Below are 12,950 nucleotides of genomic sequence, written 5' to 3' on the forward strand. Positions count from 1 at the left end.
CTTTCTTGTACTGGTTTTTTGTCTGCTGTGCTTTGAGGAGTTTCTGATTTTTGACTTCAATCAAAGCAGGTTCTTCACTTATTATTATTATTATTATTATTATTATTATTATTATTATTATTATGCTTTTTCTGCCTGGCTGACGGGGGCTGGACTAGATTCCCTTTGGGGGTTTCTTCCAGCGGAGGTTGTGAATCAATGCCTGCTAAATCCCATGGATCCGACAAGTCTTTGCGACTAGTAAGAGGGGGTTTGAGGCGTCAGAAATTCTAGTCTTTGTGGAAGGAAAAAGCACGATATAAATAATAATCCTTTCCGAGTTCTCAGAGTATCGCTGTCCGGGGAATGACTTTCTGCTTAAGTCCCAGAGACACAGGAGCCTCTCTTTGCAGGAAGCGCTTGGCCTTTTTCCCTGCAGGGCCCTTTTATATAAATAGGTGCCCTGACCCTTTGCTCATATCCTTTTGCCCTTTGCAGGAGACTGATTAGCAAACACATCCCGGTGGCATCTCCGTTTCCGCATTTCCTCCAAGGAGAATAAACAAAACCCGCTCAGGTTCCGATGGAGGCATCCCTGTTCTACTTTGCAGGGTTGTCGTTAGGATGGAAGCCACGGAGATCGCCTTGAACTAGAGCAACAATTCCCAGACCGGGTTGCTGTGAGATTTCCAGGCTGTATGGCCATGTTCTAGAAGGAAGCAGCTAGGATTTGAAGCTGCAAGGCCATTCAGTGCTAATCAAGGTGGTCAATTGTAACATTCACACTTGCCTGCAACAGACAAAGAGGACTTTCTCCCACCCTGGATTTCATTCCACAGATACAGTAGAGTCTCACTTATCCAAGCCTCGCTTATCCAAGCCTCTGGATAATCCAAGCCATTTTTGTAGTCAATGTTTTCAATATATCATGATATATTGGTGCTAAATTCGTAAATACAGTAATTACAACATAACATTACACGTTACTGCATATTGAACTACTTTTTCTGTCAAATTTGTTGTATAACATGATGTTTTGGTGCTTAATTTGTAAAATCATACCCTAATTTGATGTTTAATAGGCTTTTCCTTAATCCCTCCTTATTATCCAAGATATTCACTTATCCAAGCTTCTGCCGGCCCGTTTAGCTTGGATAAGTGAGACTCTACTGTATATAAAACCCACTTGCCTACTTTCCAGCAGAACTCAGAACCTCTGAAGATGCCTGCCATAGATGTGGGCGAAACGTCAGGAGAGAATGCTTCTGGAACATGGCCATACAGCCCAGAAAACTCACAGCAACGCAGCGATTCCGGCCATGAAATCCTTCAACAATACATATATACTGTATATACTCAAGTATAAGCCTAGTTTTTCAGCCCTTTTTTTAAGACTGAAAAAGCCCTCCTCGGCTTATACTCGGGTGAGGGTCCTGGTTAGCTTATATTTGGGTCAGCTTATACTCGAGAATATATGGTACGTTTATTATTTTTCTCTATTATTACTGATATTATTACATTTATCATTTTTCTCTATTATCGTTGCTAGGTAAGGTAAAGGTTTCCCCTGACGTTAAGTCCAGTCGTGACCGACTCTGGGGGTTGGTGCTCATCTCCATTTCTAAGCCGAAGAGCCGTTGTTGTCCGTAGACACCTCCAAGGTCATGTGGCCGGCATGACTGCATGGAGTGCTGTTACCTTCCCGCCAGAGAAGGTAACCTATTGATCTACTCACATTTTCATGTTTTCAAACTGCTTGGTTGGCAGAAGCTGGAGCTAATAGCGGGTGCTCACTCCGCTCCCTGGATTTGAACCTGGCACCTTTCAGTCTGCAAGTTCAGCAGCTCAGCGCTTTAATGCACTTCACCACCGGGGCTCCTTTATTATTATTATTATTTATTTTTCTCTGTTATTGTTGCTACTATTACATTTATTTTACTCTATTTTATTATTATTATTATTATTATTATTATTATTATTATTATTAATACAGTACATTTATTATTTCACCCTGATCTTGATTTGATCAGAGTTGGACAGTCTTATCTTACATTTGAACTTTATGTAAATATTCAAAAACATTTAGCCTACTGATGCCTCAATTAATGTAATTTTATTGGTATCTATTTTTATTTCTGAAATTTACCACTCTCGGCTTATACTGGAGTCAATGTTTTCCCAGGTTTTTTTGTGGTAAAATTAGGTGCCTCGGCTTATATTCGGGTCGGCTTATACTCGAGTATATACGGTATATTGTATGAATCTCTTAACCTCTAATTTGCTAGTAAAACTGAATGACTGTGTCACCAACATGAAAAGTTTGGAAAGTTCTGCCCTAACAGCCCTAGATCCTATAGACCTTGTGAAACTACATCTCCCATGAATCCATAGCACTCAGAAGTGGGATCAAACTATACGCGGTCTACAGTAAAGGCTAAAAACACTGGAAAACTATAAAGAGTAAAATAATTGCAAAACTATAAGTCTAAAAAAGCACTGTCAAACTATAACTCCTAGGATCGCATAACAATGAGTCATTGGCAACTAAAAGTGAGATCAAACTGCATTCATTCTACAGTCAAGACTAAGAATATCGCAGCACTATAAAGGCTAAAATCATGGCAAAAATATAAGGCTAAAAAAGCACTGAGAAACTATAACTTCCAAAATCCAATAGCATTGAGCCATGGCAGCTAAAAGTCAGTTCAGATTGCATTCATTCTTCATTGGAAGGCTAAAAGCATTGGGAAACTATAAAGGCTAAAATCATTGCAAAACTATCACGTTTGCAAAACATCGTGAAACTATAACTCCCAGGATCCCATAACATCGAGCCATGTCTGCTAAAAAGTGAGTTTAGGTTGCATTCATTCTTCATTGGAAGGCTAAAAACACTGCAAAACTATAAAGACTAAAATAATTGTAGAACTATAACTCCCAGGATCCCATAACATTGAGCCATGTCTGCTAAAAAGTGAGTTTAGGTTGCATTCATTCTTCATCAGAAGGCTAAAAACACTGCAAAACTATAAAGACTAAAATAATTGTAAAACTATAACTCCCAGGATCCCGCAGCATTGAGCCAAGTCTGCTAAAAAGCGAGTTTAGGTTGCATTCATTCTTCATCGGAAGGCTAAAAACATTGCAAAACTATAAAGACTAAAATAATTGTAAAACTATAACTCCCAGGATCCCGCAGCATTGAGCCAAGTCTGCTAAAAAGCGAGTTTAGGTTGCATTCATTCTTCATCGGAAGGCTAAAAACATTGCAAAACTATAAAGACTAAAATAATTGTAGAACTATAACTCCCAGGATCCCATAACATTGAGCCATGTCTGCTAAAAAGCGAGTTTAGGTTGCATTCATTCTTCATCGGAAGGCTAAAAACACTGCAAAACTATAAAGACTAAAATAATTGTAAAACTATAACTCCCAGGATCCCGCAGCATTGAGCCAAGTCTGCTAAAAAGCGAGTTTAGGTTGCATTCATTCTTCATCGGAAGGCTAAAAACATTGCAAAACTATAAAGACTAAAATAATTGTAAAACTATAACTCCCAGGATCCCGCAGCATTGAGCCAAGTCTGCTAAAAAGCGAGTTTAGGTTGCATTCATTCTTCATCGGAAGGCTAAAAACATTGCAAAACTATAAAGACTAAAATAATTGTAAAACTATAACTCCCAGGATCCCGTAGCATTGAGCCAAGTCTGCTAAAAAGCGAGTTTAGGTTGCATTCATTCTTCATCGGAAGGCTAAAAACATTGCAAAACTATAAAGACTAAAATAATTGTAGAACTATAACTCCCAGGATCCCATAACATTGAGCCATGTCTGCTAAAAAGCGAGTTTAGGTTGCATTCATTCTTCATCGGAAGGCTAAAAACACTGCAAAACTATAAAGACTAAAATAATTGTAAAACTATAACTCCCAGGATCCTGTAGCATTGAACCAAGTCTGCTAAAAAGCGAGTTTAGGTTGCATTCATTCTTCATCGGAAGGCTAAAAACACTGCAAAACTATAAAGACTAAAATAATTGTAAAACTATAACTCCCAGGATCCCGTAGCATTGAGCCAAGTCTGCTAAAAAGCGAGTTTAGGTTGCATTCATTCTTCATCGGAAGGCTAAAAACACTGCAAAACTATAAAGACTAAAATAATTGTAAAACTATAACTCCCAGGATCCCATAACATTGAGCCATGTCTGCTAAAAAGCGAGTTTAGGTTGCATTCATTCTTCATCAGAAGGCTAAAAACACTGCAAAACTATAAAGACTAAAATAATTGTAAAACTATAACTCCCAGGATCCCGCAGCATTGAGCCAAGTCTGCTAAAAAGTGAGTTTAGGTTGCATTCATTCTTCATCGGAAGGCTAAAAACACTGCAAAACTATAAAGACTAAAATAATTGTAAAACTATAACTCCCAGGATCCCGTAGCATTGAGCCAAGTCTGCTAAAAAGCGAGTTTAGGTTGCATTCATTCTTCATCGGAAGGCTAAAAACACTGCAAAATTATAAAGACTAAAATAATTGTAGAACTATAACTCCCAGGATCCCATAACATTGAGCCAAGTCTGCTAAAAAGTGAGTTTAGGTTGCATTCATTCTTCATCGGAAGGCTAAAAACATTGCAAAACTATAAAGACTAAAATAATTGTAAAACTATAACTCCCAGGATCCTGTAGCATTGAACCAAGTCTGCTAAAAAGCGAGTTTAGGTTGCATTCATTCTTCATCGGAAGGCTAAAAACACTGCAAAACTATAAAGACTAAAATAATTGTAAAACTATAACTCCCAGGATCCTGTAGCATTGAACCAAGTCTGCTAAAAAGCGAGTTTAGGTTGCATTCATTCTTCATCGGAAGGCTAAAAACACTGCAAAACTATAAAGACTAAAATAATTGTAAAACTATAACTCCCAGGATCCTGTAGCATTGAACCAAGTCTGCTAAAAAGTGAGTTTGGATTGCATGCATTCTTCATTGGAAGGCTAAAAACATTGCAAAATTATAAAGACTAAAATAATTGTAAAACTATAACTCCCAGGATCCCGTAGCATTGAGCCAGGTCTGCTAAAAAGTGAGTTTAGGTTGCATGCATTCTTCATTAGAAGGCTAAAAACATTGCAAAACTATAAAGACTAAAATAATTGTAAAACTATAACTCCCAGGATCCCATAGCATTGACGCATGGCAGCTAAAACTGGGATCAAACTGCACTCATTCTTCAGTGAAGGCTAAAAACATGGTAAAACTATAAAGACTTTAAAAAGGCATTGTAAAGCTGTAACTTATATCTATATCTATATATATAAATGAGTCACGGCATCACGGCGACCTACAAAACAACAAAACTACAGGCCCCCCAAAATCAAAATTTGACAACACAACCCATCATCCATGCCTCTAGGTTGATACAACAAAAAGAAAAGAAAAATAAAGTCCTACTTAGAGGGAGAGCAATAATTGTTTTTATCCAATTGCTGCCACTTAGAAGGCTAAGCTCCGCCCACTTGGTCTCCTAGCAACCCACTCAGCCCAGTGTTAATAAAAGAATAAAAAATAAAATAAATACAAATAATACAATAAAAATAATTAAAAACACAAAAATTAATACAATAAAATACTGTAACAAAATAACTAAAAATAATACAACAAAATAATAAAATATAATAAATAAAAAGATAAGTTACAATAAAATTAATTTTAAAAATACAAATAACATCAAATAAAAATTCCACAACAACTTTTAACCAATACCACCACCACTTTGCCACAGCAACGCGTGGCTGGGCACAGCTAGTAGTATACTAGAATGTATAATCTATACAGATGGAGTTGTAAGTACTGGGATGTATAGTTCACCTACAATCACTAAGCACTCTGAACTTCACCAAAGATAGAATTGGACCAAACTTGGTACACAGAGGCCCCATGACCAGCAAAACATACTGGAGGTCTTTGGGGGAAATTCACCTTGATTTGGGAGAGTTGTAGTTCACCTACATCTAGAGAGCACTGTGAACCCAATGGCAATCACCACAGACCTGATATGCCAAAATTTGATCACTGGAGGGGTTTGGGGGGAACTGAGATTCCTTTCTGGGAGTTGTAGTTCACCCACAACTGCAAGAGGTGAAAGGGGAATGTAGATGCAAGAAGTGAAAAGAGTTGTTGACCTCAGCAACCCGAAAGATAGTGCATCTATCAAGTAGGAAATTTAGGTACCACTTATGTGGGGAGGCTAATTTAACTAATTTACGACATCATAAAAATCATCCAGCAGTGTTTGGATTGAGGAAGTATCGTGTCGGCGTCACAGTGGATGATGAAGCAGATGCTCCCCCTGTGGTCAGAATCAAGCATACCCTCAGGAAGCTGGAAAAGGTTAAATTGCCTCTGTGTCTGTCTTTGTCTCTGTCTCTATGTTCATATGGCATTGAATGTTTGCCATGTATGTGTACATTGTAATACGCCCCGAGTCCCCTTCGGGGTGAGAAGGGCGGAATATACCGTATATACTCGAGTATAAGCCGACCCGAATATAAGCCGAGGCACCCAATTTTCCCACAAGGAAACTGGGAAAACAATGACTCCAGTATAAGCTGAGGGTGGTAAATTTTAGAAATAAAAATAGATACCAATAAAATTACATGAATTGAGGCATCAGTAGGTTAAATGTTTTTGAATATTTACATCAAGCTCCTATTTAAGATAAGACTGTCCAACTCTAATCAAATCATTATTCTCATCTTCGATGTAAATGTGCTTATGTGTCCTTTTAATAACAATAGAGTAAAATAACACATGTAATAATAAAAATAATAATAAATACAGGAAAATAATACAGTAGTCTCTCACTTATCCAAGCCTCGCTTATCCAAGCCATTTTTGTAGTCAATGTTTTCAATGCATTGTGATATTTTGGTGCTAAATTCGTAAATACAGTAATTACTACATAGCATTAATGTGTAATGAACTACTTTTTCTGTCAGATTTGTTGTATAACATGATGTTTTGGTGCTTAATTTGTAAAATCATAATGTAATTTGAGGTTTAATAGGCTTTTTCTTAATCTCTCCTTATTATCCAACATATTCGCTTATCCAACGTTCTGCCAGCCCGTTTATGTTGGATAAGTGAGACTCTACTGTAATAATAATAATACAGGAAAATAATACATGTTATAATAAATACAGGAAAATAGTAAATGCAATAATAATAATAATAATAATAATAATAATAATAATAATAATAGAGTGAAATAATAAATGTATTAATAATAATAATAATAAAATAGAGCAAAATAAATGTAATAGTAGCAACAGTAATAGAGAAAAATACTAAATGTAATAATACCAATAATAATAGAAAAAAATAATAAATGTACCATATATTCTCGAGTATAAGCTGACCCAAATATAAGCCAACCAGGACCCTCACCCGAGTATAAGCTGAGGGGGGGCTTTTTCAGTCTTAAAAAAAGGGCTGAAAAACTAGGCTTATACTTGAGTATATACAGTAAATACCGTCAATAAATAAATAATAAATAAATAAATACAAGAAGTTCCTCCAAACTTTTTCTTTACATTCCCACCAATCCTAAATCCAGCTCAGAAACTCCACCCCATTATTTAAAGGGGGTTTTTTTAAAGGGGGGAGAAAGAGGGGAGCCCCATTGTTTGGGAGGCATCAATGGTTGCAAATTCCATCAGCAAATTCCTCCATGCTCTGCCTGCATTCATTTAGTAGATCCCAAAAAAGAAAGAGAAAAAAAAGGGGGTGAGAGAGAGAGAGAAAGGCTGGAGAATTTAATCCAAGAATAAAATGTCCCATTATTATTATTATTATTATTTTACAATCCGCCCATTGCAAAGTTTGCTGCACCATGCTATAAAAATAAATATATACAGTAGAGTCTCACTTATCCAACATAAATGGGCTGGCAGAATGTTGGATAAGCGAATATCTTGGATAACAAGGCGGGATTAAGGAAAAGCCTATTAAACATCAAATTAGGTTATGATTTTACAAATTAAGCACCAAAACATCATGTTATACAACAAATCTGGCAGAAAAAGTAGTTCAATACACAGTAATGCTATGTAGTAATTACTGTATTTACGAATTTCACACCAAAATATCATGATATATTGAAAACATTGACTACTGAAATGTGTTGGATAATCCAGAACGTTGGATAAGCGAGTGTTGGATAAGTGAGACTCTACTGTATTGGGGAAAAATATCAAGTATGAGAATTGCATGAATTGCAAAGAAGGGGGTGAAAGAGAGAAAAAGGCTGGAGAGAATGTAATCCAAGAGTAAAATGTCCTATTATTATTATTTTAATTATTATTTTACAGTCCACCCATTGCAAAGTTTGCTGCACCATGCTATAAAATAAATATATATTGGGGGAAAATATCAAGCATGGGAATTGCATGAATTGCAAAGAAGGGGGTGAAAGAGAGAAAAAGGCTGGAGAGAATGTAATCCAAAAATAAAATGTCCCATTATTATTATTATTATTATTTTACAATCCACCCATTGCAAAGTTTGCTGCACCATGCTATAAAAATAAATATATTTTGGAGGAAAATATCAAGCATGAGAATTGCATGAATTGCAAAGAAGGGGGTGAAAGAGAGAAAAAGGCTGGAGAGAATGTAATCCAAGAATAAAATGTCCCCTTATTATTATTACTATTATTATTTTAATTATTATTTTGCAATCCGCCCATTGCAAAGTTTGCTGCACCATGTTATAAAAATAAATATATATTGGAGGAAATTATCAAGCATGAGAATTGCATGAATTGCAAAGAAGGGGGTGAAAGAGAGAAAAAGGCTGGAGAATGTAATCCAAGAATAAAATGTCCTATTATTATTATTATTATTATTATTTTACAATCCACCCATTGCAAAGTTTGCTGCACCATGCTATAAAATAAATATATATTGGGGGGAAATATCAAGCATGAGAATTGCATGAATTGCAAACAAGGGGGTGAAAGAGAGAAAAAGGCTGGAGAGAATGTAATCCAAGAATAAAATGTCCCCTTATTATTATTACTATTATTATTTTAATTATTATTTTGCAATCCGCCCATTGCAAAGTTTGCTGCACCATGTTATAAAAATAAATATATATTGGAGGAAATTATCAAGCATGAGAATTGCATGAATTGCAAAGAAGGGGGTGAAAGAGAGAAAAAGGCTGGAGAATGTAATCCAAGAATAAAATGTCCTATTATTATTATTATTATTATTATTTTACAATCCACCCATTGCAAAGTTTGCTGCACCATGCTATAAAATAAATATATATTGGGGGGAAATATCAAGCATGAGAATTGCATGAATTGCAAAGAAGGGGGTGAAAGAGAGAAAAAGGCTGGAGAGAATGTAATCCAAGAATAAAATGTCCTATTATTATTATTTTAATTATTATTTTACAATCCACCCATTGCAAAGTTTGCTGGAGAGAAAAAGGCTGGAGAGAATGTAATCCAAAAATAAAATGTCCCATTATTATTATTATTATTATTTTACAATCCACCCATTGCAAAGGTTGCTGCACCATGCTATAAAATAAATATATATTGGAGGAAAATATCATGCATGGGAATTGCATGCATTGCAAAGAAGGGGGTGAAAGAGAGAAAAAGGCTGGAGAGAATGTAATCCAAGAACAAAATGTCCCATTATTATTATTATTTTATAATCCACCCATTGCAAAGTTTGCTGCACCATACTATAAAATAAATATATATTGGAGGAAAATATCATGCATGGGAATTGCATGCATTGCAAAGAAGGGGGTGAAAGAGAGAAAAAGGCTGGAGAGAATGTAATCCAAGAACAAAATGTCCCGTTATTATTATTATTTTAATTATTATTTTACAATCCGCCCATTGCAAAGGTTGCTGCAACATGCTATAAAAATAAATATATATTGGAGGAAAATATCAAGCATGAGAATACAAGAATAACATGTCCTATTATTATTATTTTACAATCCACCCATTGCAAAGTTTGCTGCACCATGCTATAAAATAAATATATATTGGGGGGAAATATCAAGCATGAGAATTGCATGAATTGCAAAAAGAAATCGCCCCAGACCCCCTACTGGTGCTTTCCAATTTGTTCAATGGGATTTTTTTTTTCTGCAGCCTCCATCCCCCTCCATCTCCTGCAAGCAACAACTTGAGAAAGAATGAAGGAATGAGAAAGGGCGTTGGGGGAGGAACAAAATCCTCCCTCCCATTTTCTTCCATTTGCAACCCCAAGGCATCCCAGCCCTATTGAGTCTCTCTACTTAAAACTGCAAAAGAGATTTTTTTTTTTTGGTGTCAGGTTTCCAATCCTGCAGGAAAAGGACCTTGGGACCGTTTGGCTGGGTGCAAGAAAAAGGCGCCAGGTCTTGGAAGGGGAAAAATAAATAAATAAATAACACATCTTTTTCTCTGGTTTGCTTTTTTGTTGTTGTTGTTGTTGAAAAGTTGCATCAAGTTCACCAAAAAAGGGGAAAGACTTTTATTACTTTTATTTTTTAAATAAATCGAGATAATTTCACATTCTTTTTCACTCCCAAAAGAAACCCAGCTTTTACTTTTTCCCTAGAGTAGACCTATTGACTTGAATGGATTTACTCCCGTGTAAATTTACTTTCTGCTACCAGAGGCGGAAATCGGGGTGGGCTTCCTCAAGGAAAGGGGAATCGGGGCCAAAGAGTACTTTCCCGCCCCAAAATCTGCAAAAGTTACACTCCATTGTGGCGTCTACACGCAAAAATATAATCCACCCTGCATCAGAAGCATAGGGACCCGATCCACCCATAGTTTCACCTCTATTCAAAGGGGTCGACCCGAACCCAATGCCAAGGACCGGTCTATCCCGTAAGTTTACCCCATCAAACTCTCTCCGACTCGGTCTTCTTACACCTAATCAATCCCCATCTACCACAATCGCTTCTTCCAAGTTATAGAGGTCTCGGTCTACTCAAGCCGCTTGCTTTAGCTAGAGGTACCGGTCTACCCCACACTCTTTCGGAGCCGAACTCCCCAAGTCGTTGGAAGTTCTGGTCTACCCAGCTCAAGGAGTCTATCCAAACTCATTCCCTCCGACCGGAGAGGACCTATCTCCAGCCAAAGGGGGCCGCTGTATCCAAGCCTGCCGCTCCCCGGTCTACCCAGGCCGCTTTGCTTTGTCCATGGAGCCTCCCGGTCTACCCCCTCTATCCTGCTTTGGAAGTTCCCGGTCTACCCAAGTTATTCCTTCTCACCCAGCCTCCTTCCATTGGGGCCCGGCCTCCCTCACCCTTCTCTCTCTCTCCTTACCATTGATCTCGTGGCTGGGCGCCTCGTTCTGGCTGAAGCCTTTGGCCACGTAGAGCCGCTTGACTTCGGAGCAACTTCGCGAGCGGGGCTCGGCGGAGGAGAAGGCGGCTCCGAGGAGGAAGAGGAGAAGGAGAGAAAGGAGCGGCGGGCGCCGGGCGAGGAAGCCCGGGCGGGCGGGCATGCTTGGCGCGGCGGCGGGGGCTCTTGCTCGTGGTCCGCGGAGGAGGGACGAAAGAAGGAAGGCAGGCAGGCAGGGAGGGCGCCCCCAGCCCGGTCGAGGCGCTGCCCCCCGCCGGCTCCTTTTTTCCCCCTCGCCGCCTTCGAAGTCGGGCTCGGCGACGGAGACTTGGCAGCCCCCGGGAAAAGGCAGAGGCAGCCCGGCCGGGGAAGGAGGGAGGGAGCCAGGCAGGCAGAGGCGGAGCCCAGCGGGAGGAGCCCCGCAGCCTTCCCCGCCTTCGGAGCCGCCTCCCCCGGACTCCCGCCCCCGCAGGGAGGCCCCGCTGGACACGCGTCCCGTGTCAACGCGTTCACACGGGATTATACCTATTTTTTTGCTATTTCTCGCTTTTTTTCCTGTTTGAAACGGGGTGCGGAGGTCAGAAGACAAAGAAGCCCTTTTCCTACCTCTTCTTCCTCTTCTCTTGACCTGCGTCTTGCGTGTCACGGCATTCACACGGGATTGTGGCATTTTTTGCTATTTCTCGCTTTTTCCCCCCGTTTGAAACGGGGCGCGGAGGTCAGAAGACAAAGAAGCCCTTTTCCTACCTCTCCTTCCACTTCTCTTGACACGCGTCTTGCGTGTCACCGCATTCACACGTGATTATACCTATTGTTTTTTTTACTATTTCTCGCTTATCCCGTTTCCCGTTTGAAACGGGGCGCGGAGGTCAGAAGACAAAGAAGCCCTTTTCCTACCTCCCCTTCCGCTTCTCTTGACACGCGTCTTGCGTGTCACCGCATTCACACGTGATTTTACCTAATTTTTATTTTTTTACTATTTCTCGCTTTTTTCCCATTTGAAACGGCACAGAAGCCCTTACCCGACCTCCCTTTCTCCCAGGTGGGAGGCAAGGTTTGCAGAGTATTGACAGAAGATGATGGGAGTTGTAGTCCACCCACACGGAGAGAGGCACGTGAATCCCACTAATGACGGATCTGGACCAAACTTAGTGTGCATGTTCCCCATGGTCATCATTTGCAGGGGATTTGCAGGGGATTAAAAGGAGATGATAGAAGTTGTAGGCCCGGGCTGTGGCGCAGGCAGGAGAGCAAGCCAGCTGCAACCAGCTGCAATGAATCACTCTGACCAGGAGGTCATAAGTTCGAGGCCCGCTCGGAGCCTGTGTTTGTTTGTCTTTGTTCTATGTTAAAAGGCATTGAATGTTTGCCTATATGTGTAATGTTAATAATAATAATATTATGTTGTAATACAATGTAATAATAATTATAATTCACTATTATAATTGTATATTTATATTACATGCAATATTACTAATAATATTGCAATATAGTTGTATAATATAATATATTGTATGTATATATACTTGTAAACCGCCCTGAGTCCCCTTCGGGGTGAGAAAGAAGGGCGGGATATAAATGTCGCAAATAAATAAATAAATAATGTG

At 38.9% G+C, this 12,950-nt stretch overlaps 1 protein-coding gene across 1 annotated transcript in view; it reads right to left on the reverse strand.

The window, feature by feature from the left end:
- gpc4 (glypican 4) overlaps positions 1-12,028 on the reverse strand; it is an 87,378-nt gene extending 75,350 nt beyond the window's left edge. The window contains exon 1 of the mRNA XM_062964021.1: positions 11,326-12,028. Coding sequence (XP_062820091.1) covers positions 11,326-12,013 — 688 coding nt within the window. The 5' untranslated portion in view covers positions 12,014-12,028. The remainder of the gene's footprint in view (positions 1-11,325) is intronic.
- Between the last annotated feature and the right edge of the window lie 922 nt (positions 12,029-12,950).

Source organism: Anolis carolinensis, unplaced genomic scaffold (assembly GCF_035594765.1).
Source record: "Anolis carolinensis isolate JA03-04 unplaced genomic scaffold, rAnoCar3.1.pri scaffold_12, whole genome shotgun sequence".
Lineage (NCBI taxonomy): Eukaryota > Metazoa > Chordata > Lepidosauria > Squamata > Dactyloidae > Anolis > Anolis carolinensis.